The 24912-nt window shown below is 36.6% G+C and overlaps 1 protein-coding gene across 1 annotated transcript in view; it reads right to left on the bottom strand.

The window, feature by feature from the left end:
- Positions 1 to 307: 307 nt before the first annotated feature.
- The window catches only part of CLGN (calmegin), a 38616-nt gene continuing 14011 nt past the window's right edge, over positions 308 to 24912 (bottom strand). Inside the window, exons 5-15 of the mRNA XM_081092906.1 lie at positions 22010 to 22151; positions 18136 to 18217; positions 16502 to 16694; positions 13961 to 14150; positions 9665 to 9778; positions 9388 to 9538; positions 6069 to 6284; positions 5047 to 5172; positions 4474 to 4633; positions 3375 to 3475; positions 308 to 846 (exon numbers count right to left, since the gene is read on the bottom strand). Coding sequence (XP_080949032.1) covers positions 766 to 846; positions 3375 to 3475; positions 4474 to 4633; positions 5047 to 5172; positions 6069 to 6284; positions 9388 to 9538; positions 9665 to 9778; positions 13961 to 14150; positions 16502 to 16694; positions 18136 to 18217; positions 22010 to 22151 — 1556 coding nt within the window. The 3' untranslated portion in view covers positions 308 to 765. The remainder of the gene's footprint in view (positions 847 to 3374; positions 3476 to 4473; positions 4634 to 5046; positions 5173 to 6068; positions 6285 to 9387; positions 9539 to 9664; positions 9779 to 13960; positions 14151 to 16501; positions 16695 to 18135; positions 18218 to 22009; positions 22152 to 24912) is intronic.

Below are 24912 nucleotides of genomic sequence, written 5' to 3'. Positions count from 1 at the left end.
AGAGCAGTGTACATATAAGCAATATTATGATAGGATAAGGCCAGAATACTCAAAACAACTATAAAAGCATGGGGGGAAAAATCTATTTTGATGAATTGATTATCTTTGTATTCAAATGTAAATTATGCTGCACTACTGACCAGTGATTCTGTGAATGACACTTAGACATTTCTGTTTTGTTGACCTGTCAGCCAACAAAGCACCTCTTTAAAGGAATCTGTAATTTACTAGTAAGTGAATGGACCACAACTATAATTTGACACAAACTAGGTAAATGTGGGTCACACACAACACTTTCAAATGTTGATAGAATTAAACAACCATACAGAAACTTTATTGCATTTAGCTCTGTACAACAGAACACTCTCGTTTTTATTGTAGAGCTACCAGTTATATTGTAGTATAGCCATTCAAGAGGAAATTCCAATAACTGATTTTTCTAAAAGCATGAAAGCTGCTGCATATTATTTTGTTCTGTACAAACCAAAACTTTCTCCAAACTATTAAAACTGTAACTTCTAATGATATTAATCTCTTTAAATCAGATATGTAACTTGCCACTTTTCTTTTATTCTGAATTCAAAGACCAGGTAACTTCAAAGTTTTTGGTTTTTTTCCTGAAAAGACTACAGTGGATGTCGGAAATTATGAGTAACATTACTAGATAGTAAAAACAGGATGTGCAGACTGATTCAAGGTCAGTTCTGGCACACTGATTTTAGAACGCCACATCTCTCTCAGGAATTAAAAATTCTTGAACAGAGTTTACTCCTTCCGTACTCTTCTTTTGCGTACTGACTTTACTGGCCCATCTCCAGATCCTGTACTCTCATCTGCTTCCTTCATCTAGAAAAAAAGGAATTGTGAAAATATTTATTTTCATACTACGTGTAAACTAGTAGGTGGTAGTAAATAATATATTTATTATTCTCTAAAATACGTTCTAAAAATCAAATACTATCATATATATGTTCCTTCATGCAGCTGACCAAAAATGTGTAAATTGATGTTTTAATCTTTTCACCTTTTGGCATGATTACATTTTTAGAATAACTCTGCTTATCAAATATGCATCTGACAAGGAATACTGCTAAAAACTCAATTCACAATTTTATATTATGATTTAGAACTTAAAGATTATATGATATTGTCATAATTAAAGATTATATGATATTTTCATTGGCAGATATTAAACACTAACTTCATCACAGTATTTCTGTAAGTAATGAATTGCTGGAGTGGTTTTACAGAATTTCTGGCATATATAGTACTTTGAGACAAATTAGGAGAGAGGAAAGGTAAACACCAAATATATGGTTTGGGTTTTTTCTTTCCTTTAATTTTTATCTGTCTAAAATAAGCATTTACACATAAATTAAACTTGTGTAACAATATAAAATAATGGAGTTGTTATATACTGAAGGCCTGGTGCATGAAATTCATGCACCGGGGGGAGGGGGGGCTCCCCTCAGCCCAGCCTGCACCCTCTCCAATCCGGGACCCCTTGAGGGATGTCCGACTGCCGGTTTAGGCCCGATCCCAGGGATTGGGCCTAAACCGGCAGTCGGACATCCCTCTCACAATCCTGGACTGCTGGCTCCTAATCGCTCACCTGCCTGATTGCCCCTAACTCCCCCCCTGCTGGCCTGGTTACCCCTTACTGCCCCCACTGCCAGCCTGGTCACCCCCAACTGCCTCTACCAGCCTGGTTGCTCCTAACTGCCCCCACTGCTTGCCTGGTTGCCCCCAACTGCCCCCCCCTCCCGCCGGCCTAGTTGCCTCTTACTGCCCCCCCTGCCAGCCTAATCGCCCCCAACAGCCCTCACTGTTGGCCTGGTCACCAACTGCACCACGCCCCCTGCCGTTGGCCTGGTCGCCCCTAACTGCCTCCCTCTGCTGGCCTGGTCGCCCCATGCAGCCTGCTGTTCAGTCGTTTGTTCATCCCTCACTAACCCCCCTGCTGGCCTGGTCATAGGCAGCCATCTTGTGAGGGCATGAGAGTTAATTTACATATTACCTCTTTATTATATAGGATTATACAAAAGAGTTAAAATTATTTTTGAAGGTTATAATATACAAAAAGTGGCTTATTTTAGCTCACTAACAAATGTATATGAGAAGACTAAATGACTGGAAGATGGAATTAAGATATTTTAAAGGTACACAAAATATTATGTGAAGCAAAATGTAACTAGAGGGGGGACAGAAAAAGATTAACCAAAGAACAGATATGCATATATGCATAGCTCATGGACACAGACAATAGTGTGATAAAGGCCTGGGGTGGGGAGAGTGGGGGAAAGGGGAGAAAATGGGGGACATCTGTAATAGTGTTAATAAAAAATGTAACTAGAATATATATGCACATGAATGATTGCAAGTATTATTATTTAGAGAATGACAGCTGAAACAATGACTGTTTAAAACTCTGTTCTGGAAAAAATTACCTCCACCCAACTAGGATATTCATCCTAGATAACGATCTCCAAACCCCTTTAAAACCTCACAAAGCAGTTAAGACCAGTAACCAGGTATTTGTACTGAATCAGCTTTAGAAAATATTAACAATAAAGCAAGTTTATTTGGGAGATTTCTTCAAATGGACAAAATAGAAAGTTTATTTCATCATATACTGTCACCCTATCTAACGCTAAGTAGTAAGAGCTGTGACTGGGGCAAGATTATGCAGCTCTTCAAGGGCCGGAGAAGTATAGAAAACGGCCTTGGGTATATGCTGGACAGAAAAAAAAGCTCTGGTTCTGATCATACCTGGGTGGTTCTGATTCTATAACTGACTTAACTGACTTTAAAAAGGTACTATGGAAAGTGCTATTTCATATCAGGATATAAAAAGGGGTAGACCCATCCAGTTAATGGGGAAATTTACTAAAGATTTGAGAAAAGCACCATATCAGGCAGATAGTACTCAATTATCCAATCAATAAGTGAAATATTTCAGAATCTGCGATGTAAATTATTGAATCAATGAGAATGTGTATACAATGACTGTTAAGAAAATTGTAATAAACACAATTACCTTTTAAATATTCAAATGGTCTGTTTATTATACCTTTCAACAGAATACTTTAATGATAAAGCTTTAATGTTTTATAGATGCAGCCCTCTCTATATATTTTATAAACCATGGGCTGGCTTTATACTATTTCATTAGGCATTAAGAATGATATAAATTACAGTATTTTCTTGCTTGTTTAATGGACATATTTCAAAAACATTATTGAGGCTCTTATGAAAGCTGAGAGGAAAATGGCAAAAAAAATCCTTTACAAACCAGATTTCTGCTTTTATTGACATAAACACTTGGCTAATGATCATACATAGAAACTGGTTTATTTTCTGTTAAAGTTGCTCACCTCATCCTCAGATCCAGACTTATTTGACTTGTTACCTTCTTCTCGTCCTTCTATTATTTCAATTTCTCCTTCACTCTTTTCCTCAGGTTCACCTTCTTCTTCTGGAATACAGATTTTATTAAAGGCAAAGGCTTGATGAATTAGAATTTTGCTACTGAAAAGTAATACAATAAGGAGGGTTTATTTAAGTTTTAATGTTTAAAAACAATCTATTCTAGAAATTTTTTAAATAACTAAAAATACTAATTATTAGACTACATTTTATAAATAAGTTATATTTGAAGGACAGATTTAAAGAATTCTTAAGCAGTCTGTATGTAATATGAAAACCAAAGAATCTCTGTGTGTGTTTATATATGTACTTATACATATTTAAATATATGTGTGTGTATGTTTTTAAATCAACTATTTCATAAACTTACTAGAGTTTAAAACAGTGCTCACGACATAATTTAAGTCATAAAGGGCTCAACCTGGATCTTGGCTAGGGACAACAGGCAAATGCCAATAGTTTTACACTTACCTAGGTGTTCGTGAGGAGGTCTCAATGGAGAGCCACCAAAAAGCCTCAGTTCTTTAACATCCTTAGGAGTTTAGTATAGGGTGGGAAGGGGACATATGATTCAGCAACTCTTTCAGGAGATTAAGTTATTTATTTGATCTGATAAGCTATCTGATAAACAATAGCCATTGGAAGTGTTGATTTTGTTGCTGCAGTCACCTGCCTTACACCTATTCTCTTGTACAGAGGCCATGGGCTACACAGCCCATCTCATCTGCACTGTTGGAGTGAAGGAAAGTCCTCGCAAAAAGCTAGGGCATGTGGAATTCATAGTTGCTAGGCTCGTAAGCAACTGAACAATATTTAAATATCTTTCTTCCTAGAAGACAAAACCTGAATAAGGTGATGGCTGCTCAGGGTACAACACCCAGGCAGGGATGATTACCCCTCATTGCCATAGTCACGCATTCTTGGGGATTCAGATGGTATAATTCTGACAATACACAAGTAGTACAAGAGCTAGTGTTTCCCAGATAATCTACTGTTTTTATGAGCTTTGCCCAGGGTCCTCATTATAAATCACTGTCACTGTCTTACCCTTTTCAAGAATTTCACCATCACTTTGCTTTTTTTCCTCTTCCAAGTCAACTGGTTTCTCCAGGGCTGCTTTCTCTTCCTTCACTTTTTGCTCTAGCGCTCCCTTTGTCTGTGGTTTACATATGTCAGGTTTTTTATACTCTGCATCTTCATATTTTTTCTGTGGTAGTTTAACATAAGCTATTTTTACTAAAAGCAAAGCACTGTTTTTATTTAGAAAGAGAGAGAGAGAGAGAGAGAGAGAGAGAGAGAGAGAGAGAGAGAAAGAGAGAGAGAGAGAGAGATACATTTGTTGTTCTACTTATTTATTCATTCATTGATTGATTCTTGTATGTGCCCTGACCGGGGATCAAACCCACAACCTTGGTGTATGAGGACAAGACACTAACCAGCTGAGCTACCCAGCTAGGACCACAAAGCACTATATTAAAAAAAAATTTGCAATAACTGACATCATACACAATAAAAAATCTATGCAAAATTTAGTTTAAGAACCACTTCCTCAATTCATAGAACTCTTAAACACTAAGAGGTATTTTTTTTTTTAAGTTGAAGGAAATTCATTTTATTTACCTTTACTTTCCTTGGCCAACAAAATGAAATAATTAATACTATTGGAAGCCCTGCTGTCACAAGATAAATGAGCCAAAGCCAGGGATGCTCTTGAGCAGCTGCCATTAGCTGTGTAAGTACACCAGGCTGCAGAGGAAATCAGCATGAAAATGTAACTCAGATTACAAACCTTCATCAGGAAATACAGCCTATCCCCAAAACTTATTTTACCTAGGCATTTTATATTAAGGAGTGTGAACTTGTTAAATTAAAAAATACTTCATATTCTTTTCTTATACTTTGTAAAGTTTAAACCTATTAATTATTAGCATCCATTGCTGTTGGGAGACTTTGTAGTAGAAGATATGTTACTACATAGGTGGAAACTGCTAACCTACCAACAAAAACAATGACAATTTTCTTTTTTGGTAAGTTTAAATTGCAGGTTATAATTAGTCTTTATAGATATACATAGGGTGGGGCAAAAGTAGGTTTACAGTTGTGAGTATGCAAAACAGAGTTTATTCTTAAATTCTTATTTATGGATTTGTATTATTTTCTATTTGAATAACTATAAATCTACTTTTGCCCCAACCTGTGTTATCTGGTTCATTTAAAAGTATACAGCTCTGATAACTCATTCTATACTTTTAAAGGACTTATTAATAAAATCAACCTGGGAATTATTGCTACCACTTAGGCCTAGAACTGACAAGGTGACAAAGACTTATAGACAAAGACTACAAATAGAAATAAGTAGTATCATTTCTATAACAGCAAATAACCTCATTATAGCTATCATAATTTAATGAATAAAATGAAGACTTAAATATAGATCATTATATAGTTGATAATGTATCATATAATGTTCATTATATAGTTTATATAGTATCATAGTAAAGCTAAATATTCTAGCTATATAAATTTAAGTACATTTATTTGGTACTCAATAATTATTAAATATTTATTTACCTTTTAAAGGATAATTTGCATGACTATAACCAGGACCAAGTCCCATTATTACTATATGGTCAGTACCATACCTCGTTAGCATTTGCTATCATTCTTTTCATTCCCCAACCATCTGCAGCCCAGCGATCTGCTACTTCCTTTTCCGAACAGATAATAAAATTATCAAAGTAGATATCAGAGGTCATAGACCAAAGCTCTAAACCAAGAGCAGAGAAAGAAGTCAGAAGGAATGGATGATCATCTTCAAAATAATCTGGATTAGGAATTTTTCGAGGACTCCAAATTCCCTGGAGGAAGAATAATTGGAAGACATTTTCAAATAAAATAATTTCACTATAAATGCTACTTAAGAAGTAGTTGTTTAGTGAAATCATCTATACTAACTAGAGAAAAAGAAAACTTTGATATTAATTCATTAATAATTCAATGGAAATGAAATCTTGTGCTTATTCTGTACATAATGTTCCTGTAAATAATACTGACTTTAAACTCTAAAAAAAAGGCAGAGTGAAAATCCAACACACAAAGAAACTTGAGTAATTAAATTTCACAAGTAAATGGTACTATTTTAGACACGATTTTTTCAACCCTCACCTGAGGATATGTTTTTTAATGATTTTGAGAAAGAGAGAGAGAGAGACATCAATTGGTTGCCTCCCATACACGCCCCAGGCATGTGCCCTGACTTGGAACTGAATCCGCAACCTTTCAGTGTACGGGATGACACTCTAACCAACTGAGCTACCTGGCCAGGTAGACACGTTTTCTATATTTAGTAAAGTATTTACTAAATTTAAGGCAAGATGTTATTAAAATTGCCCAAATCATAGAGATCACTGTTTGGCAAAAATAGAGCCACTCCTTTAAATATATACCCACTAGGGGCCCAGTGCACGAAATTCGTGCACTGGGTGTGGGGGGGGGGGGAGGAGAGTGTCCCTCAGCCCAGCCTGCCCCCTCTCACATACTGGGAGCTCTAGGCGTTGACCCCCATCACCCTCCGATCGCCTGATCGGCCCCTTGCCCAGGCCTGACACCTCCACCAGAGGTGTCAGGCTTGGACAGGGGACCCCCATCTCCCCCCGATCACTGGCTCTGGCCCCCGCCCAGGCCTGAGGCCTCTGGCCCAGGAATCATGCCTGGGCAGGGGACCCCCATCTCCCTCTGATCGCTTGCTCCACCCCCCGCCCAAGCCTGACGCCTCTGACCCAGGCTTCAGGCCTGGGCAAGGGGACCATCATATCCCCCCAATCCCCGGCTCTGCCCCCCGCCCAGGCCTGATGCCTCGGCCAGAGGAGTTGACCCTCATCACCCTCCGATCACCAATCACCGGATCGGCCCCTTGACCAGGCCTGAGGCCTCTGGCAGAGGTGTCAGGCCTGGGCAGGGGACCACCAGCTCCCCTCAGTTGCAGGCTCCGCCCCTGCCCAGGCCTAACGCCTCTGGCCTAGGCGTCCAGCCCAGGCAGCGGGGACCTGCAGTGGCAGCGGGGGGCGCCGCGATCATGGGCTTCGCTTTAGGCCCAGGCAAGGGACCCCTAGCTCCTGGGACTGCCAGCTTCGACCATGCCCAGCTCCCATCGCTGGCTCCACCCCTACTTCCTGCTATCACTGGCCAGGGCGGCAAAGGCGCCTGATTCTCTGATCATGGCTGGGGGGCAGGGCAAAGGCGGCCCTGGGGCCGCCTTTGCCCTGCCCCCCAGCTCTTAGTTCCCCCCTGGGTTTCAGATCACTGTCAGTGGCAGGGGGCTTCTTCCTGCTTTCCCTTTCGCCTCCCTGCATTGTGCCTACATATGCAAATTAGCCACCATCTTGTTGGCAGTTTACTGCCAATCTTAGTTGGCAGTTAACTGCCAATCTTAGTTGGCAGTTAATTTGCATATAGCCCTGATTAGCCAATGAAAACAGTATCGCCGTACGCCAATTACCATTTTTCTCTTTTATTAGTGTAGATGACAGGCATTAATCATGGTTGAACCTCAGAACAACTATCCAACAAAAAAGTTCCATTAGGTGTGAAACGATTAAACGCAATCCAATTAAATCAGTTTGACAGTATGATCACTCACTGACTCACTCTGACATCATGTGTAGCTATTCCGTGCCAGGCACTATGCCAGAGCTAGGGGTACAGTGATGGACATAGTTCTTATACTATGGAGGGTAAAGTCTGATTAGGGAGACAGACATTAAAGAAAAAAGTTTCCAAAATAAATATTTGGTGATAAATGCTATGAATAAAAACTAAAGTGAGCAATTAGAATATGTAACTGCATATGTAAAATACATGTTAGACAATGTCAATGAATAATTAGATAAAAATGCAAGGTTAAATGGGTAACATAATGGACTTCTACTACAAAAAAGTAGGTACACTCAAAAGCTATCTGACTCGTTTTAGAAAAAAAAAAATCCAAAGTTTAATAACACCAGAAAGTAAGCAGCACATTAGTTAAGCACAGGCAGTCCTCTTAATCAGAAGTCATTTCTTATATTTCATTCTAAAATAGAACTTTATTCCACAATGATTATTAGGGAAAATAGAGTATGAAGTGACTGATCTCCAGTTCTTTATTTCTCCAGAAAATTAAAGAATGTTTTACTTTTAAAATATAAACTAGAGGCCTGATGCACAAAATTTGTGCAAGAGTAGGCCTTCCTTTCCCCGGCTGCCGGCACTGGCTTCCCTCTGGCACCCAGGACCTGGGCTTCCCTCCAGCTGCCAGCAGGCGCCCAGGACCCAGGCTTCCCTCACAGCCCCAGCTTTGTCTGGAAGGACGTCCGGTATAATTAGTATATTACACTTTTATTATTATAGATTAGTTGGAGTTTATCTTCTTTGAGTTCTTAAAATAGCCAAAGGCACACTATTACAAATCAATTTTCTAATGTTAATGTAACATTAATAACTAGATATCTATATATATAAAAGGCTAAGCAACCATCTGACCATATGACCAGTTGCTATGATGCACACTGACCACCAGGTGGCAGACACTCAATGCAGAAGCTGCCAAACTGCGGTAACTTGGCAGCAGTGGTTCTCAAGTGACATACCCCAAAACCAGAGAGGAGGGAGCCTGATTCCGGGGTGTGTCACCCGAGAGCTGCCCTCTCGCAATCCGGGACCCCTCTGGGGATATCAGAGAGCCAGTTTTGTCCCGATCCCCACAGGCCAGGCCGAGGGACCCCACCTGCTGGAGGGACCCCGCTCACTCTGCAGCTGCCCTGTGAGCCATGGTGCTGCCCCGTCTTACCCAATCCGGCCCCGCCGGCCACTTTCTAATTAATTTCCTTTCAATGTGCATGAATCTGTACACCGGCGCACTAGTATAATAGAACCAGCATAACATTTTGACTCTACAATGGGATTGGAACAAGTGGTCCTTACCTGGTAATTAGGATTATCTATCATTGGAGGTCTCCATACTCCCTTATATTTTGGGTTATCTATCATGGGAGATTTCCATTCACCACACCCAATCTGACAGGCTGGATTGGAAATAAGAGGTGCCTCCCATTCTCCATCCATGTCTTCATTCCTTAGGACATTAAAACAAAGCAAATATAATAACCTCAATTCTCTACTGTCAGTCATATACACTAGCAACAAAAAAGCAACTAAGAAACATGCAATGGATGGACCTCTGGAGATGTAAGATGCCTACCAGTCATCAGGCTTCTCAGCACTGGGATCTGGAATAAATTTCGGTTCATCATCAAGCCAGCCGTCAGGTTTAACAGCACTTAAATCTTCTATCTGGGCAGGTTCACTTTCATCCCTGTAAGTCCAGGATTTTATGTTAGTTATTAATTATTCAAAGGTTTACAAATGCACGGTACAAAATTCAGATGGTACCAAAAGTACTTCCTGCACTTCTTTGTGCCTACTATGTTCCCATCTCTCATCACCTAAATCTTCCACTAACTTGCCAGTTTTTTGTACATTGCTCCTGTTGCACTCTATGCATACATGCACACATGTATATATTCTTTTTTATACAAAGAGCATTCTATATAAAATATGTTAAGTGTTGCTTTTGTCATTTAAAACTCAGTCATTCATCAACAAATACATATTGGATGTTGACATGTGAAGTCTGCCCAAGGAGCCCTATTTTATGTACACATGCATCTGCTTCATTCTTTCTAACAGTTCCACAGTCTTCTCCTTGGAGGGTATAGCATTATTTATTTAGCCTATCTACAGCTGAGGGGCATTCAGTGTTCTCCAAAATGTATTATTACAAATAAGGCTATAATGAATATCCTGGAATATATTAGAAATTAGTAAACTATTAGCCCTCTACTAGTATAGTCAGCTATATGAATTTAAAATATTTTGTCTAGTTTCTCATGTTTTTTTATTATAGTTTATGGTGATTTTTTTGCCATGTAAAAATCATTTATTTTAGTGTAGTTAAAATTTGTTAATATTTTCTTTTTAATTTTTCAATTTTATATCATATTTAGAAAGGTCTTTCCTACACTAATATTTTTAAATATTTAATTTTAGTAATTTTAATTTAAAAATAGAACTTTGTACACTCTAAAATATATAACCACAACTTTAATATGTACTGAATAGAACTACTAATATAACTTTTATAGAAAAGTAGAAATTTCAAAAGAGACTATGTTATGATTTTCCAATCAAGATAAAATAAACAAATAAACTAAAACAATCAACTCTCTGTGTAAAGACTGGTACTTGGCTGATGTCAGTGTTATCTTGAGTCTCTGAGGACTCAGAATAACCAGAGTTTAAAATTTAAGGGAGCATTTCTTGTACACTTATATATATATGACAACTTCTAATACATGTCACCAATCAGAGTGAGGTCTCTATATGAAGTTTCTCTCATTTAAGGGCAAACTTATTTCCCAGTATCAGTGTTACACTTTGTGGGGAAACAAATATGAAGCAATGTTAGAAAACCTACAAGGAGGATGAAGTCCTACCTTTTCTGATAGTATAAATTCATAAAGTGATACTCTAATAAGTGATTTTTTATTGTTTAAAAAACTGTAGTGTTCTTCCCTCCTTGAACAAGTTACTTCCCTATTATACTATTTGCCTGAAAGTAGACATTTTCATTACTAATCAGTATCCCTCTTTATCTACAAGAGAGCTAATCAGTTAACACTTCTGGTTCCAGGAGCAACACTCTGTGTTCTGAAAAGGTAGTAACCTCAATGTTCACAAACAATCAAGAACTTAAAGAAATTGAAATAGACACTTTCCAAAATGAAGCATAAAGAGAAAAATTGGTTAAAAAAACACAACAGATCCTCAGTGACCTGTGGGGTAATATAAAGCAATCTAATATACATTAAGTGGTGCCCTCCAAAAAGAAATGAGGAGGTATATATAAATATTTAAAGAAATAATGGCCAAATGTTACCTGAATTTGATTCAAACTATAAATCCACATTCCAAAAAACTAAAAAAAAAACAAAGGAAGAAAAACACACGCAAAAAATCTACATCAAGGGATAAGAAAATCAAACTGTTTAAACCTGGTAATAATAAAATAAATCTTAAGACCCAACAGGAAAAAAAAATGACATATTAGGTAAAGAAGAACTAAGATGGGAACAACTGACTTCTCATCAGAAGCAATGCAAGGTCCAAGAAAAGACATGACTGTTGCAAAATAACTATCAACCTTAATCCAACAGTGAAAATATCCTTCAAAAGGGAAAACAAAATAAAGACATCTTCAAACAAATCCAAGCTGAGAGAATTCAATGATAGCAGACACACACTACAATGTGTTAGGAGAAGTTTATCAGGCAAAAGGAAAACAGTAACAGATGGAAATTTATATCTACACTAAAGAATAAGAGTACAAGAGCCCTGGCTGGTATGTCTCAGTTGTTTGAAGCCTTGTCCCATACACCAAAAGGTTGTGGGTTCGATTCCCAATCAGGGCACATACATAAGTTGCTGGTTCAATCCCTTGTCGGGGCACGTAAGGAAGGCAATCAATCATTCTCACATCTCTCTCTCTCTCTCTCTCTCTCTCTCTCTCTCTCTCTCTCTCTCCCTCCCTCTCCTCTCTACTCTTTCCTCTCTGCCTCTCTCTCTCTCTCTCTTCCTATTTGCCTCTCTCTAAAACCAGTAAGAATACCCTTGGGTGAGGATTTTTTTTTTAAAAAAAGAATGAGTACTAGAAATGGTCAATATGTGGGTAATTAAAAGGACTTTCCCCTTAATTGTCTGATTAAAAGACACCGACTGAAGAATAAATACGTGTGGCCTTCACACATACATAGAAGTAAATATATGATGAAAGCACAGAGGATGGAAGGGGGAAATGTTCACTTAGACATGAAGTGGTTTAATACTACTTGAAAGTAGACTGAAATAAGTTAAAGATACATATTGTAAACCCTAGAGTAACCAGTAAAATAAACCAGAATGAAGCTAATAAGCTAACGTAAAAGAAAAAAGTAGAATAATAAAATAAATAAAATAAAATAGCTCAATCCAAAAGAAGTCAGGAAATCTTTTTACAAAGAACCTCAGAATATATGGGACAAACAGAAAACAATAGTGAGTTGGTAGGTTTGCATCCAACCACATCAATAATTACAATAATCTCAAAAAGCTTATTCTAAGTGAAAGAAGCCAGAAACAAAAGCTATACACTGTATGATTTCATTTCATATGATAGTCTAAAAAAGACAAAACTATAAGGGACAGAAATCAGATCAGTGGTTGTCCTCTGGGGTTAAGGATGGGAAGAGGAAATTGATTACAAAAGGATATGGACCTTTTTGGATGATGTAAATATTCTATGTCATGATTGTGGTCGTGGTTACATCATTGTTTATGTCCATTACAACTAACAGAACTATATTCATATATATATATATATGAATTTAACTATATGAAATTATACTATACTACACCTGACAGAAAAAAAGCAATTAGAATCTAGCAAATATACAAAGAACAATAATTGCTGACCAAGTGGACTGTAAGGTTAGAAAATCAATCAATATAATTTACCATACTAAGAAAATAAAGGAGGAAATCTATATGATAATTTCAATAGATGCACAAAAGCATTTTACAAAATCCAACACTTATTCATGAAAAAAAAACTTAGTGAAATAAGAACAGAACTTTATAAACTCATACTTAGTATTCACACCACACAGCTAACCACTCCCAGATCCCCAGCTCAGGAACTGGATGTGCTATGTCTCTTGTCTTCAGCTGCTAAGTTTTTAGATAATTTGTTATATAGCAATAGATAACTAATATAGTGGGTTAAATATAAACAGACAGATAATCCACTTAGCGAAACCAGAACTGTTACCCAATCAGCAGAAAAAAAAAATGATAAGGTTATTGGGAATAGAGGAAATAGAGACATATACAGGTATCTCTCACCATCTGGACTCAAGCTATGGGAACTCAGGAATTGAATACATTTCTTTTAGGGAAAATATTCATAATCCTGTAGAATAAAAATGACACAAATACTCAGCTAGCAAAACAATTATGGTTAAGCAAACTGGCATGACTGACTTCTATATAGTTTTATAAGATGTTGAAGACATACCTATTTTAAGTCTAAGTAATGGAAAAGACTACAACTCTGCAAAATATGCATACACATGACAAAGATTCAACTAGAAATTAAAATAAAGTGATAATGTGTTAGCGTTATGGAACTTTCTCTCCATAGCACTGGGAGCATAAAAATAAAAATACATTGAAAAAAAGCAACCAAGTTAAAATGTTAATTAAATTAAAATGAAAATTAAGATAATTAAAAAGCAGGAAAGTTCCAAATCTATTTTACAAAAGTACTTCACCCAAAATAATCAAAATAAGTAGTTTTGGTGTTTAAAATAATACATTTCATTAGTAGTAAACTTCACTTAGAGGTTTTGTGCCATTATTTAATTATACCAAATAATGCCTTACTACCAAAAACTTTGCTTACCAGTCGTCTGGTTTGATGGCAGAAGGATCTGGAATTTTTGCTCTTTCATCCCAGTCGTCAGGTTTTTTATCGCTGGCATCTTCAATTTCTTTGGGAGGATTGATAGAAGGAACCACATCCTCTAGTAGGCTTCCTTTGTTTACAACTATTTGATCAATTAACACTTCAAATGTGTTATCTGGATTCATCACTAAAGACCAATTTAAATATATTATAGTTATCTTATTGATAGACATTTAAAAATAATCTTTTAAATAATAAAACTACCCTAAACTTCATGGGTAAAATTTTCTCTCAACTAGAAATAGAGGAGTTACCAATGTATTAAGTTAAAATATGCTGAAATCACTAGATTTAGTGATTTCTAAAATCAAAGATAAAATTTTAAGTAACAACATAATTTTAAAAAAATGCACCATTACTTCTCAATGGATTTTTTTTGTCCAAAGATGTTTTTTACATAACACTTATTTGTTGTGTACTTTTTAAACTCTAATTTTTAAAAAAATCAATTTCAATTGTGAAATTTATTCAGAAAACATTCTTTACAAGATTTTTCTTGAGAAACACCTTTTTTCTTGAATTAGGAAGGATCTAGTTAGTACTGTTTTGCATTTACTGTCTTACTCTTACTCTTAGCTTGACTTTTTTCCTTTGTTGTAGTAATATTGTGTTATAATCTCAGCTGTTAGTAGAAGAGGAAATAGTGGAGAAAAGAAGAGAAAATATTGAGTGTGTGTTTGCATTATTTGGGTTTGTGTCTGAATTGCAGTACTTGAGTTTGACATAATTTGGCATTGCTGTGACTGAACCCTCTGGAGACTGGCTCTATTTCAGAGCCGTTTCTTCAGGAAGCCATAGCCCATTAACTAGGTGAGTCCGACGATCCTGACATTTGTTGGCAGCTTGTATTTCCTTAGCTTATTGGAAACAAATGTTAGGCAGCTATTTTCATCTATCATTCTTTCCAAAGATATAAATTTTACCTAGTGACCCCCTTCCAGTTTACAGAAGGTACTCTGTAAGGTACTTAGAACAATTATAGAACAATGTTATAAAAATATAACAGTATTACAGAGGGGTTTTTTTCCTAAAGAAAAAGGTCATCGAATCTTAGCACAATAAAGATTTTATATATAGTAAAATCCTATATATAGAAAAGCAAGTGTTTAAGAGTCACACCTGAATTTCAATTCCAGTCCTATCAGTTACTATTGCTTCTTAGGGCAAGTTACTTAAGCTAAATTAAGGCAAAATAGAAACTGCTCCCCTCACATGATGGTTCTAAACAAAGTGCCTAGCATAGAGCATGGTACATATGAGATGATGAATGACAATTTTACTTCTTTTTTTTCCTAGTCTTTTTCTATGTGCTTGCATACCTTCCTAGTGGCCACTATGACGTGCCTCCAATTTGAATCTTTTCTTTCCCTATTTTAATATTATAAGCATTGCTTTCCTGTTGCTAAACATTTCATAGTTATCATTTTGCATTGTAAAGAAAACCACTAATATGGCACGTGGGTTGCTTCTAATTTATAGCATATTTTCACACAGAGGTCATTTGGATAAATTCTTGAAAGTGGAACTGTGGTTTCAAAAGATATAAACCTCTTATGGTCTTTAATATATACTACCAAATTGTTTCTGACCAGGTTTGTACAGTAAAGTCTGATTACATTAATTTGTCTTAGTTATAATTTCACATGATTTCTACAACATATGTTCCCCAAAACGTCCAGTACTATTTTCCAATTTCATATACAGTCTTTGATATCAATGTTTCCATTAAAAATGAAACTGGTCTTTGCCTGTGCAGATCAGCCGAATATTTCTGCAACTGCAGTCTTTGGGAGGAAAGCTGAAATGCCTCAGTCTTGGATGGAGTTGTCCTGTTGGATTCTCATGCTGTGATTTTACAGAATCCTGGGCAGACCATAGCTCTACAACCATATGTACTTGGGAAGGGGGGGGGGAATGATCTCTATAAAGTTCTGCCCCCTGAAAACAGACTCCTATTTTCATAAAGTAAAGCTAGGTATGTTAATACATGGTTGCTCAATGCTTTCCCTTTCCAAGTTTAGATATAGACACAACCACCCTGAGGTAGGACCTATCAGTAATCACAACTGCCTCTGGAATAAAGTCTAAGCTTTCAGCTTGGCCTTACAGACTTCTTCCTCTTTGATCTTATTTCCAGCTTTCTATTCTTACAGCACTACTAATATCATAGTGCCTAAAACATCCTTTTCTCCTCCTACCTTCCATATTCTATCTACATTTCAAGACTAGTTCAGATACAATCTCCTTTACTAGGTTTTCTCAGAGTCACCAAACTGGAAGTGATACTGATTTTGAACTCTTGTCTATCTCATCTGTACCTCTCAAATGGTATTTTACTTCCTACCTATATTAGAACTATACCTGTCTTTTTTCCTAAAAAGATAGGATCCATGTTTGTTTCTCCCAAAGCACTTGCCATGAAAAATATCAGCAGTCAGCAAATATTTTTGAATGAATGAATGAATGAAAAGGATATACCAAGGGTATATAGATGAGTCTTCCTGTCTGTAAAGAACTTTTTCAGGTCTACTTCTGGAGGTTTGGCATGTTTCTCTTCAAAAACTCCAGTTTTGGGGTGTTTATGTCTGAAGATAAAATGAAGTTTATAATCTTCTCCACATTTATCTGGTCCAAACATAATGGTATAGGATGTTTTATCATGAAAGTTTTCCTTCAAAGAGAGATGAGTGATGGGATTAATCCAGAATTAGAGTATTTAATGAATTTCTCTAGTCTATCCAATTGGGCCGACTTTACAAAAATGTATTAAATGCTAATTCACCAAAGAATTATTTAACACACATGACAAAAAAAAAAAGGATGTGGAAAAATGACAAATACTATTCAAAATAAATTTTTTTAAAGCACACACTTCTTCCTTCATAAAGATGTAGGAGGGAAGCTGAAGCCACCCTAGCAGCATCATAATAAGCTTATTTACTTTATGCAAATCTGTATTACTAATATTTTATTAAGAAAATTCAGCATAGAGAAAAGCATATTTATGACCTCAAGACAACAATTATCCATCACTATTATTCAGGAATACACTAGAAAATGACCCTCCTGAGCAGAGTGAAGAGAAATTCAGAAACAAAAACAGACACAGAGACTGTTTTTCCTGCTGTTTTACTGCTAGTAATTTCTCATTTGACATGGCATACTGGTTAAGAGCACTGGATCTAGAGTAAGATGCTGGGGTTCAAGTCCCACCACTGCCACTTATATTAGCTGCATGTGGCCCTGGCAAATTCCTTAACCGCTCTGTAGTTTTGTTTCATCACCTCTGAAGTATGGAGATAATAATAGTACCTATGTTAAAAGGTTTCTCTGAGAATCAACTGAATTAATCAGATAAAGTGCTTAAAGAAATACTTGGCACTAGGTTTTATTATTGTCATTATACCCTCTGGTGATTGTCACCTGGTAATACCTAAACAAGAGCCTGCACATTTATTATATAACCTCCCCTTTACCAGGTCCAAATAGTGGTGCAGGACTCCTTCACTCCATGTCCACAGCCTGTACAGAGCCATGTGTTCTGACAGGTATCTCACTATCTCCTGCATCATATTCCTGCTGTATGCAGGCACCCTGCCAGCCTCTTGTAGAAGAACGCTATACGAATTCAACATCCCCAGCCTTCAAATGGGCTTAATACAAGCTGCTTCTTTATGAAACATTTTTAGTTACGTTTTGTGGGCTGCCAATTTCTGAATTGGCCCACCTTTTTTATTTAGTTCTTTGATCATTCTGTTTCACTACTTTGCTCTGTTATCTTATTTTTCTGAACAAATTTATGATTCTTATTTGGTAAAGAAAATAACTCTAAGTTGATCTTTCACTGACATTTATAAGCACCATGTAATTTCTTATTTATAGACATGGAAAATTTTTTTGTGTTGCTAAAAATTACAAAAATTGATGCCATCAAGTAATACAGCTGTACATCAAACTTGAAGGCACACTGTAAAAGCCATGAAAACTAATGTTAGATAAAGATTTTCAAAGTTGTTTTCAATTTCAGTTGAAAATTAAAATTTTTTAATTTTATCAATTACTCCTTAAAGTACTTATTAACTTTAATACTTATTAACATTAAAATATCATACCAGATTCAAATCATCAGTGTCTGCTAGGAGTTTAATGTATGCACCTCCACAATCAATACCATCTTGAAAATTTACTTCATATCTAAATAAAGGGGAAAAAAATCACACTGCTGATAAGTAAAAATTACTAATTGCTCTTAAAAAATCTACTACATCACTCTCCATTCATTTAAACATGAATATTTTATATTGCCAGAAAGCCCATTATAAGCACATCCACAGCCTAGAGAACATAGGCAGAAATGCTTTCTCTATGCACATCCTTAAAACGTTAAAAGTAGAATGATTATCAGGTATTAAAAAGCCAACTAACTTTTGAAATAATTTTTTCATCAAAACTGCAGAATTAAGAATAAAATACTTTGACTAAAACAATAATAGGAAACTTCAAATTCAGATAAGGTATACCCTACATATTTCTTAACAGACTAAAAAACAGACTATGAGGACCATAGATAGCCACAGCAATAGAACTCTAAGGAATTGCTAATGATCATAGATATCCAGTAAACTACTAATTTGTCTTTTAGTTCAATTATACCTAACTATGTTAAAGAATTGTACATAATTTCAATCAATAACTTGGAGTATTTCAGATTTTAACAGCCAGGAGAGATGGGAAATATAGTATAACAGCTAGAGGAGAGAACTGACATGAGTGTCTTTTCATGGATTTACAACACTGAGTACTTCTCAGCAAAAAATTCCCCCCACATACACACAAACAAACAAACAAACACTTTAACGAACTAGTTAGGCAATGAGACACAGACTTATTAAACAGTATTTAGAAGAGAATTTGGGTAAAGTGATTAATTACAAATTATATAATCAATGAGGAACTGTCTATCAGTGAAAAACAGTGAAAACCAAAAAGTTATGATTTGGTTTAATGAATTTAAGGCTAAGAAAGATAAAAACTAGCCCTAGCCGGTTTGGCTCAATGGACAGAGCGTCGGCATGCAGACTGAAGGGTCCCAGGTTTGATTCTGGTCAAGGGCACATGCCCAGGTTGCAGGCTCGATCCCCAGTAGGGGGCGTACAGAAGGCAGCTGATCAATGATTCTCTCTCATCGTTGATGTTTCTATCTCCCTCTCCCTCTCCCTTCCTCTCTAAAATCAACTTTAAAAATGTATATATCTATAGATGTGATAGATATATATAAAAAAAGAAAGATAAAAACTAGAAAAATAACAGAAACTAGTGGTAATTTTAATGAACTATTGTTTAAAATCTTTCTAAAAGAAACTTTAGTGATAATAGAGTAAAAGAAAAATAGAATACAAAACTTTAACAGTGTGAACACAGTTAGTGTATACATTTTGTATTGAAAAGAACAAGAAATACAGTAACATTTTGAGTGATTATCTGAGATGCCAGATCATGGTTATCTCCCCTCCTATTTTTACTCTGCTTTAGTTTTCAAGATCTCTACAATATGGTGACAAGTGTATACTTTGGAGTAAAAAAGACCTGAGATTTATTCTTGATTCTGCCACTTACTCTAGTGACTCTGAGGGTAAAGGCAAATTATTTAAGCTCTAAGTCTCTAGTTGCTCATCTATCATATGGGCACACTGCCCATACCTACACCTCAAAGGACTGTCATGATGATTACCCTGTCACAGCAATGGGTAAATAAATGCTCAAAATGTTAACTTCTCTTAACTATTGTAAATAACACTGCTATAAACATAGGGGCACATATATTCTTTCTGACTGGTGTTTCAGGTTTCTTAGGATATATTCCTGGGAGTGGGATCACTGGATCAAATGGTAGTTCCATTTTTAATTTTTTTGAGGAAACTCCACACTGTTTTCCGTACTGGTTGCACCAGTTTGCATTCCCACCAGCAGTGTACTAGGGTTCCCTTTTCTCCACATCCTTTCCAGCAGTTTGTTGATTTATTGACGGCAGCCATTCTGACAGGTATGAGGTAGTACCTCCTTATCATTTTAACTTGCATCTCTCTGATTATTAGTGACACTGACCATTTTTTCATGTCTCTTGGCCATTTGTGTGTCCTCTTTAGAGAAGTGTCTGTTTAGGTCCCCTGCCCATTTTTTAAACTGGATTGTTTGTTTTCCCTTTGTTGAGTTACATGAGTACTTTCTATATTTTGGGAACTAGCCCTTTATAAGATTTATCATTGGCAAATATATTCTTTCCAGCTGTTCCCTTTTCATTTTGGTGCTGGAAACAGCCCAAGTGCCCATCAGTAGATGAGTGGATAAAAAAAAACTGTGATACATTTATTCAATGGAATACTATGCAGCTATAAAAAAGAAGGACCTCTTACCCTTTGAGACAACATGGAGGGACCTAGAGAGTATTATGCTAAGTGAAATAATCCAGTCAGAGAAAGACAAATAATACATGATCTCACTTATATGTGAAATCTAATGAACAAAATAAACTGACAAACGAAATAGATCCAGAGACATGGAGCATGCAACAGACTAAGGATTCTCGGGGGGGTGGGGGGAGGTGCTCGGGAAGAGATAAACTAATAGTGAGGTAGAGGTCTGGGGAGGGGGCGGGAGTGACAGGAAGGTGCCAAAGGGGAAAAAAAGGGGGCATCTGTAACACTTTCAACAATAAAGATAAATAAAAATCAAGGAGAAATAAAAACTAAATTTACTTGACTTCTTAAAAAAAAAAAAAAAGGAACAATGTAAGTATAATTGTGCAAGGGAGAGTTTATTTTCTCATGACTAAAATTTTCTAAATTTCCTACATTGGTTTTTATGAGTCAAAACTACCATTGCTTTCATAAATTATGAAAAATTATAAAATTATAATTAATATTATAAAAATGTTTAAATTAAGTTGTAATAATAGATGAATTTTAAACGTGTTATGCTAGTAAAATTTTTTAATGTTATGTGTGAACTCAATCCTATAGTTTTCATACCATGGTTAACTTTAAGATTTGAATTGATATTAAAATTTTCAATTAATAAATAACATTTGAATATGTGGGCAATGTAATTTTCATTTAACTATATTCCTTTTCTATATTATTAAAGTAGGCATCAGTTAATATGTCAAAAAATGAAAAAAAAATGTTAGCTTCTCTTATGATCAGAAGAAAGGTTTTGTTTTATCCTTTTTCATTTTTTAAATAAAGGACAGTTTGTTTTCCTCAAAGCCTTCTCAATAGTTTTATTTTAGGCAGTAGCTGTCAAAGAAATTCGGGTCTTTGAAAACTATAAAGTAAAATAAATGGTGTACAACGTGACTTAAATATACACATTCACTATTTTAGGTAAAATAACATAAAAAGATATAGCTTTATTATAGGTAACTTGAGGAACAAAGTGCTCTATGAAAAGCTAAGCACAAGAAAGAGCAATTTGTAAATTATATCTATAAATGTAAATATAGCTTAATTATCCTATTATGTCTAGACTCAATCACTGTCTATTATTTTTAAACTAGAGGCCCAGTGCACAAAATTCATGCGCAGGTATGGTCCTTAGGCCTGGCCTGAGATCAGGGCCATCTTCCCTGGCTGCCTGCAGCTGGTGCCACCCCCTAACCCTAGTTCCCCGTGTGCCACCGGGCAATTGGAGCCTGCCAGCCAGGGAAAGGGACTGAGAAGTAGTCAGTATGCCTCATAGTGACTGGTCGAGCAGTCATTCTGCCGTTAGGGTCAATTTGCATATTACCCTTTTATTATATAGAATTAACTGCTTTTCACTCAAAACCTAAGAGTGTTTGTGTGTACACATGCACTGTGTGTTTAAGTAAAACTGAAAAGGAAAGTCTGGATTTTTAGCCCATTTTATAACCATTATAGTTATACTCACAAATCAAATTATATAAAACTAATATAAATTTAAGAAAATCTTTAAAAACATAAAACTTACTGAACTATCAAAGGTTTATCAGCAAAAGTGAAGGGTTTTGCCAATGTAGCAGATATTGCATGATGCTTTGCTCTGGACTTCAACACCAGTCCTCTGTCACCGGGCACTCGGTTTTCCTTCAGTTCTTCTATTTCCCATCTTCCTAAAATATAAAGCAGAGCCAATTAAACTACAACCAAAACAGTGACTTAAAAATTATTCATCAGCCGAAACCGGTTTGGCTCAGCGGCTAGAGCGTCGGCCTGCGGACTGAGGGGTCCCAGGTTCGATTCCGGTCAAGGGCATGCACCTGGGTTCGGGCACATCCCCAGTGGGAGATGTGCAAGAGGCAGCTGATCGATGTTTCTCTCTCATCAATGTTTCTAACTCTCTATCTCTCTCCCTTCCTCTCTGTAAAAAATCAATAAAATATACTAAAAAAAAATTATTCATCAGCAATGGTGACCCTTAAGACTTTTCCATGAAGGCTGATTTGGAGGGGAAAAAGCAAATTTTAATATCAGAAAATAATATCTGCAACTGTATATATGACTATTCCTTTTTCTTTTACCAGAGAATGGTTTCATTTTCTTTGCTGAAATTGTGGAAACTAATAACAAACACTACAGTATCTGATCAAAGCCCTTTTAAAGCTGACTTCATTTTTTGATTTCTCTGAAAATTTTTTTATCAATGAAATTACAAAATATGCTTTGTCTCAACATTGTATTTTTAAACTGAGATATTTTAAAGTTACAGACCAGACAAAGAACATCTTTAATACAAAATGTGCTCACCTCATTTTGAAAACATGGTATTCAATAGTTATTTTTCTTACTTTGCAGAAGTTATTGTGGGATTTAAATTTTATTTTGAAAATCGTATGTCCAATGAACACAAATTGTAGTCACTCTTCCCAGGCTAAGCCAATCAGCTCTCAGGCCTTTTGAGTAAAGAGTAGCAAGAACTGGATAGGCACTGGATAAGCACAAGCTGTACCGTTGCAAAGCCGAGTTAGGCCCTCTCTGGCCGGAATTTCCCAGGTGTACGGTCAGGAAGCTCCTGAAATTAGATTATGGGCTGCATACAACACCTGTAGCCCAAATGTTGTGTATTGGAATGTTCTCCTGTCCTCTCTTTAGAAAGGAAAATTACCAACTTATATGAATTTGTTCTAGTTTTGAAAATTGTAGGCTTCCCTATTCCAAAAAAAACTCAATTTAACAAAAATTGGCTATTTTCCAGCATTGTGCCAACTTGAAACATTAACAAGCATTTTTGAATCACTAATGCTTTCTATATTACTTTTTTCTTTCTGAAAAAACCCACAGAGCAACTACCTAACCCAGGTTTATGAATCAGAGAAAGGTGTTTTTGGTCTATCATTTTGTAGACTTCATTGAGCTTTAAAAAATGCATTTTTTAAAGTTTTTGGGTTTCTCTTCCTTTTCTCCCTCTAATTTGGTTATACCATACTTTTCAAAAGAAGATGAATATCTTGATGTTATTCTCTCACACTGATAAACTGTATTATCACTTCTAACCTGTTTTGACCAAAACAAAAAGGTCTTCGTTTTAGAAATAACACCTTTATCTTTAGGATTTTAAGGATATCTATCTATATGTACACAAGCCTAAGCGACTCTTACGACTAAACAGTAGCTATGACGTGCACTGACCACCAGGGGGCAGACACTCAATGCAGGAGCTGCTCCTTGATGGACAGTGCGCTCCCACTGCCACTTCCTGCAGCCAGCCAACCTTCCGTGGTCCCTCCCCCCTGCCGGCGGGCCCCCATCAGCCCTGATCACTAGCCAGGTCGAGGGATCCCACCCATGCATGAATTTGTGCACCAAGCCTCTAGTATATATATAAAAGCCTAAGCAACTGTCTGACCCGTAGCTATGATGCACACTGACCACCAGGGTGCAGATGCTCAATGCAGGAGCTACCAAGCTGCAGTGGCTTGGCAGCTGCGGTTCTTGGGTGCTGCACCCAGAACCAGAGAGGAGGGAGCCCGATTCTGGGGTGCATCACCCGAGAACCGCCCTCTCTCTCTTGCAATCCAGGACCCCTCCATGGATGTCGGAGAGCCAGTTTTGGCCTGATCCCCACAGGCCAGGCCAAGTTTTTAATAAAAGATTTTTAAAACTATGTTACTTTTTCTTTGCAATTATGTACAGACACTTATCAGCTATGAAAAAGGTACCACCTAGCATTAATACTACATGGTACCATTTAGTACCCTGTAGACAATACCAGGTAATATAAACTCTGAGGTAATTAAAACTTCATAAAAGAACTGATATGGTTTCATAAGATATCCTGAAAGTTAGTCACCTAAAAGAATTGGTATTTATTAAACATCTATTGTATTTTTATTAACAACTCAATCTGAAAAAATTTAAATAAGTCCATTCCCAATGTAAACCCTGTATCCCAGCACTTAACGTTTTAGGCCCATTTGCTTACTCCTAAAAATGTGAAAATGAAACTTCCTCAAGTGGCCCTTAAGAGATGCTATCATTGCCCAGCGTGTGTGGCTCAGGGGCTGAGCATCGACCTACGACCCAGGAGGTCACAGTCCAGGTCAGGGCACATGCCCGGTTTGCGAACTCGATCCCCAATGTGGGATGTGCAAGAGGCAGCCAATTGGTAATTCCCTCTCATCACTGATGTTTCTCTCTCTCTCTCTCCCTCTCCCTTCATCTCTGAAATCAATAAAATAAAAATACATTTTTTAAAAAAAGAGAGAGACGCTATCATTAACTACTGTGAACACTAAACAGTTCTCAAGGAAGTCGGATATTGGTCGCTTAAATGTGGATTACCCAGGGGCTCCGAGAAATACTGGAAAAGAGACAAAAGCCTGAGTGTGCTGTTGTGCAGACTGAGGCCCCACACACGTATTTCCCAGGAATACA

The sequence above is a fragment of the Myotis nattereri genome (genome assembly GCF_964212035.1).
Source record: "Myotis nattereri genome assembly, chromosome: 5".
Lineage (NCBI taxonomy): Eukaryota > Metazoa > Chordata > Mammalia > Chiroptera > Vespertilionidae > Myotis > Myotis nattereri.
The sequence above is the reverse complement of the archived record's forward strand: the minus strand, read 5'-3'. Positions and strand labels throughout refer to the sequence as shown.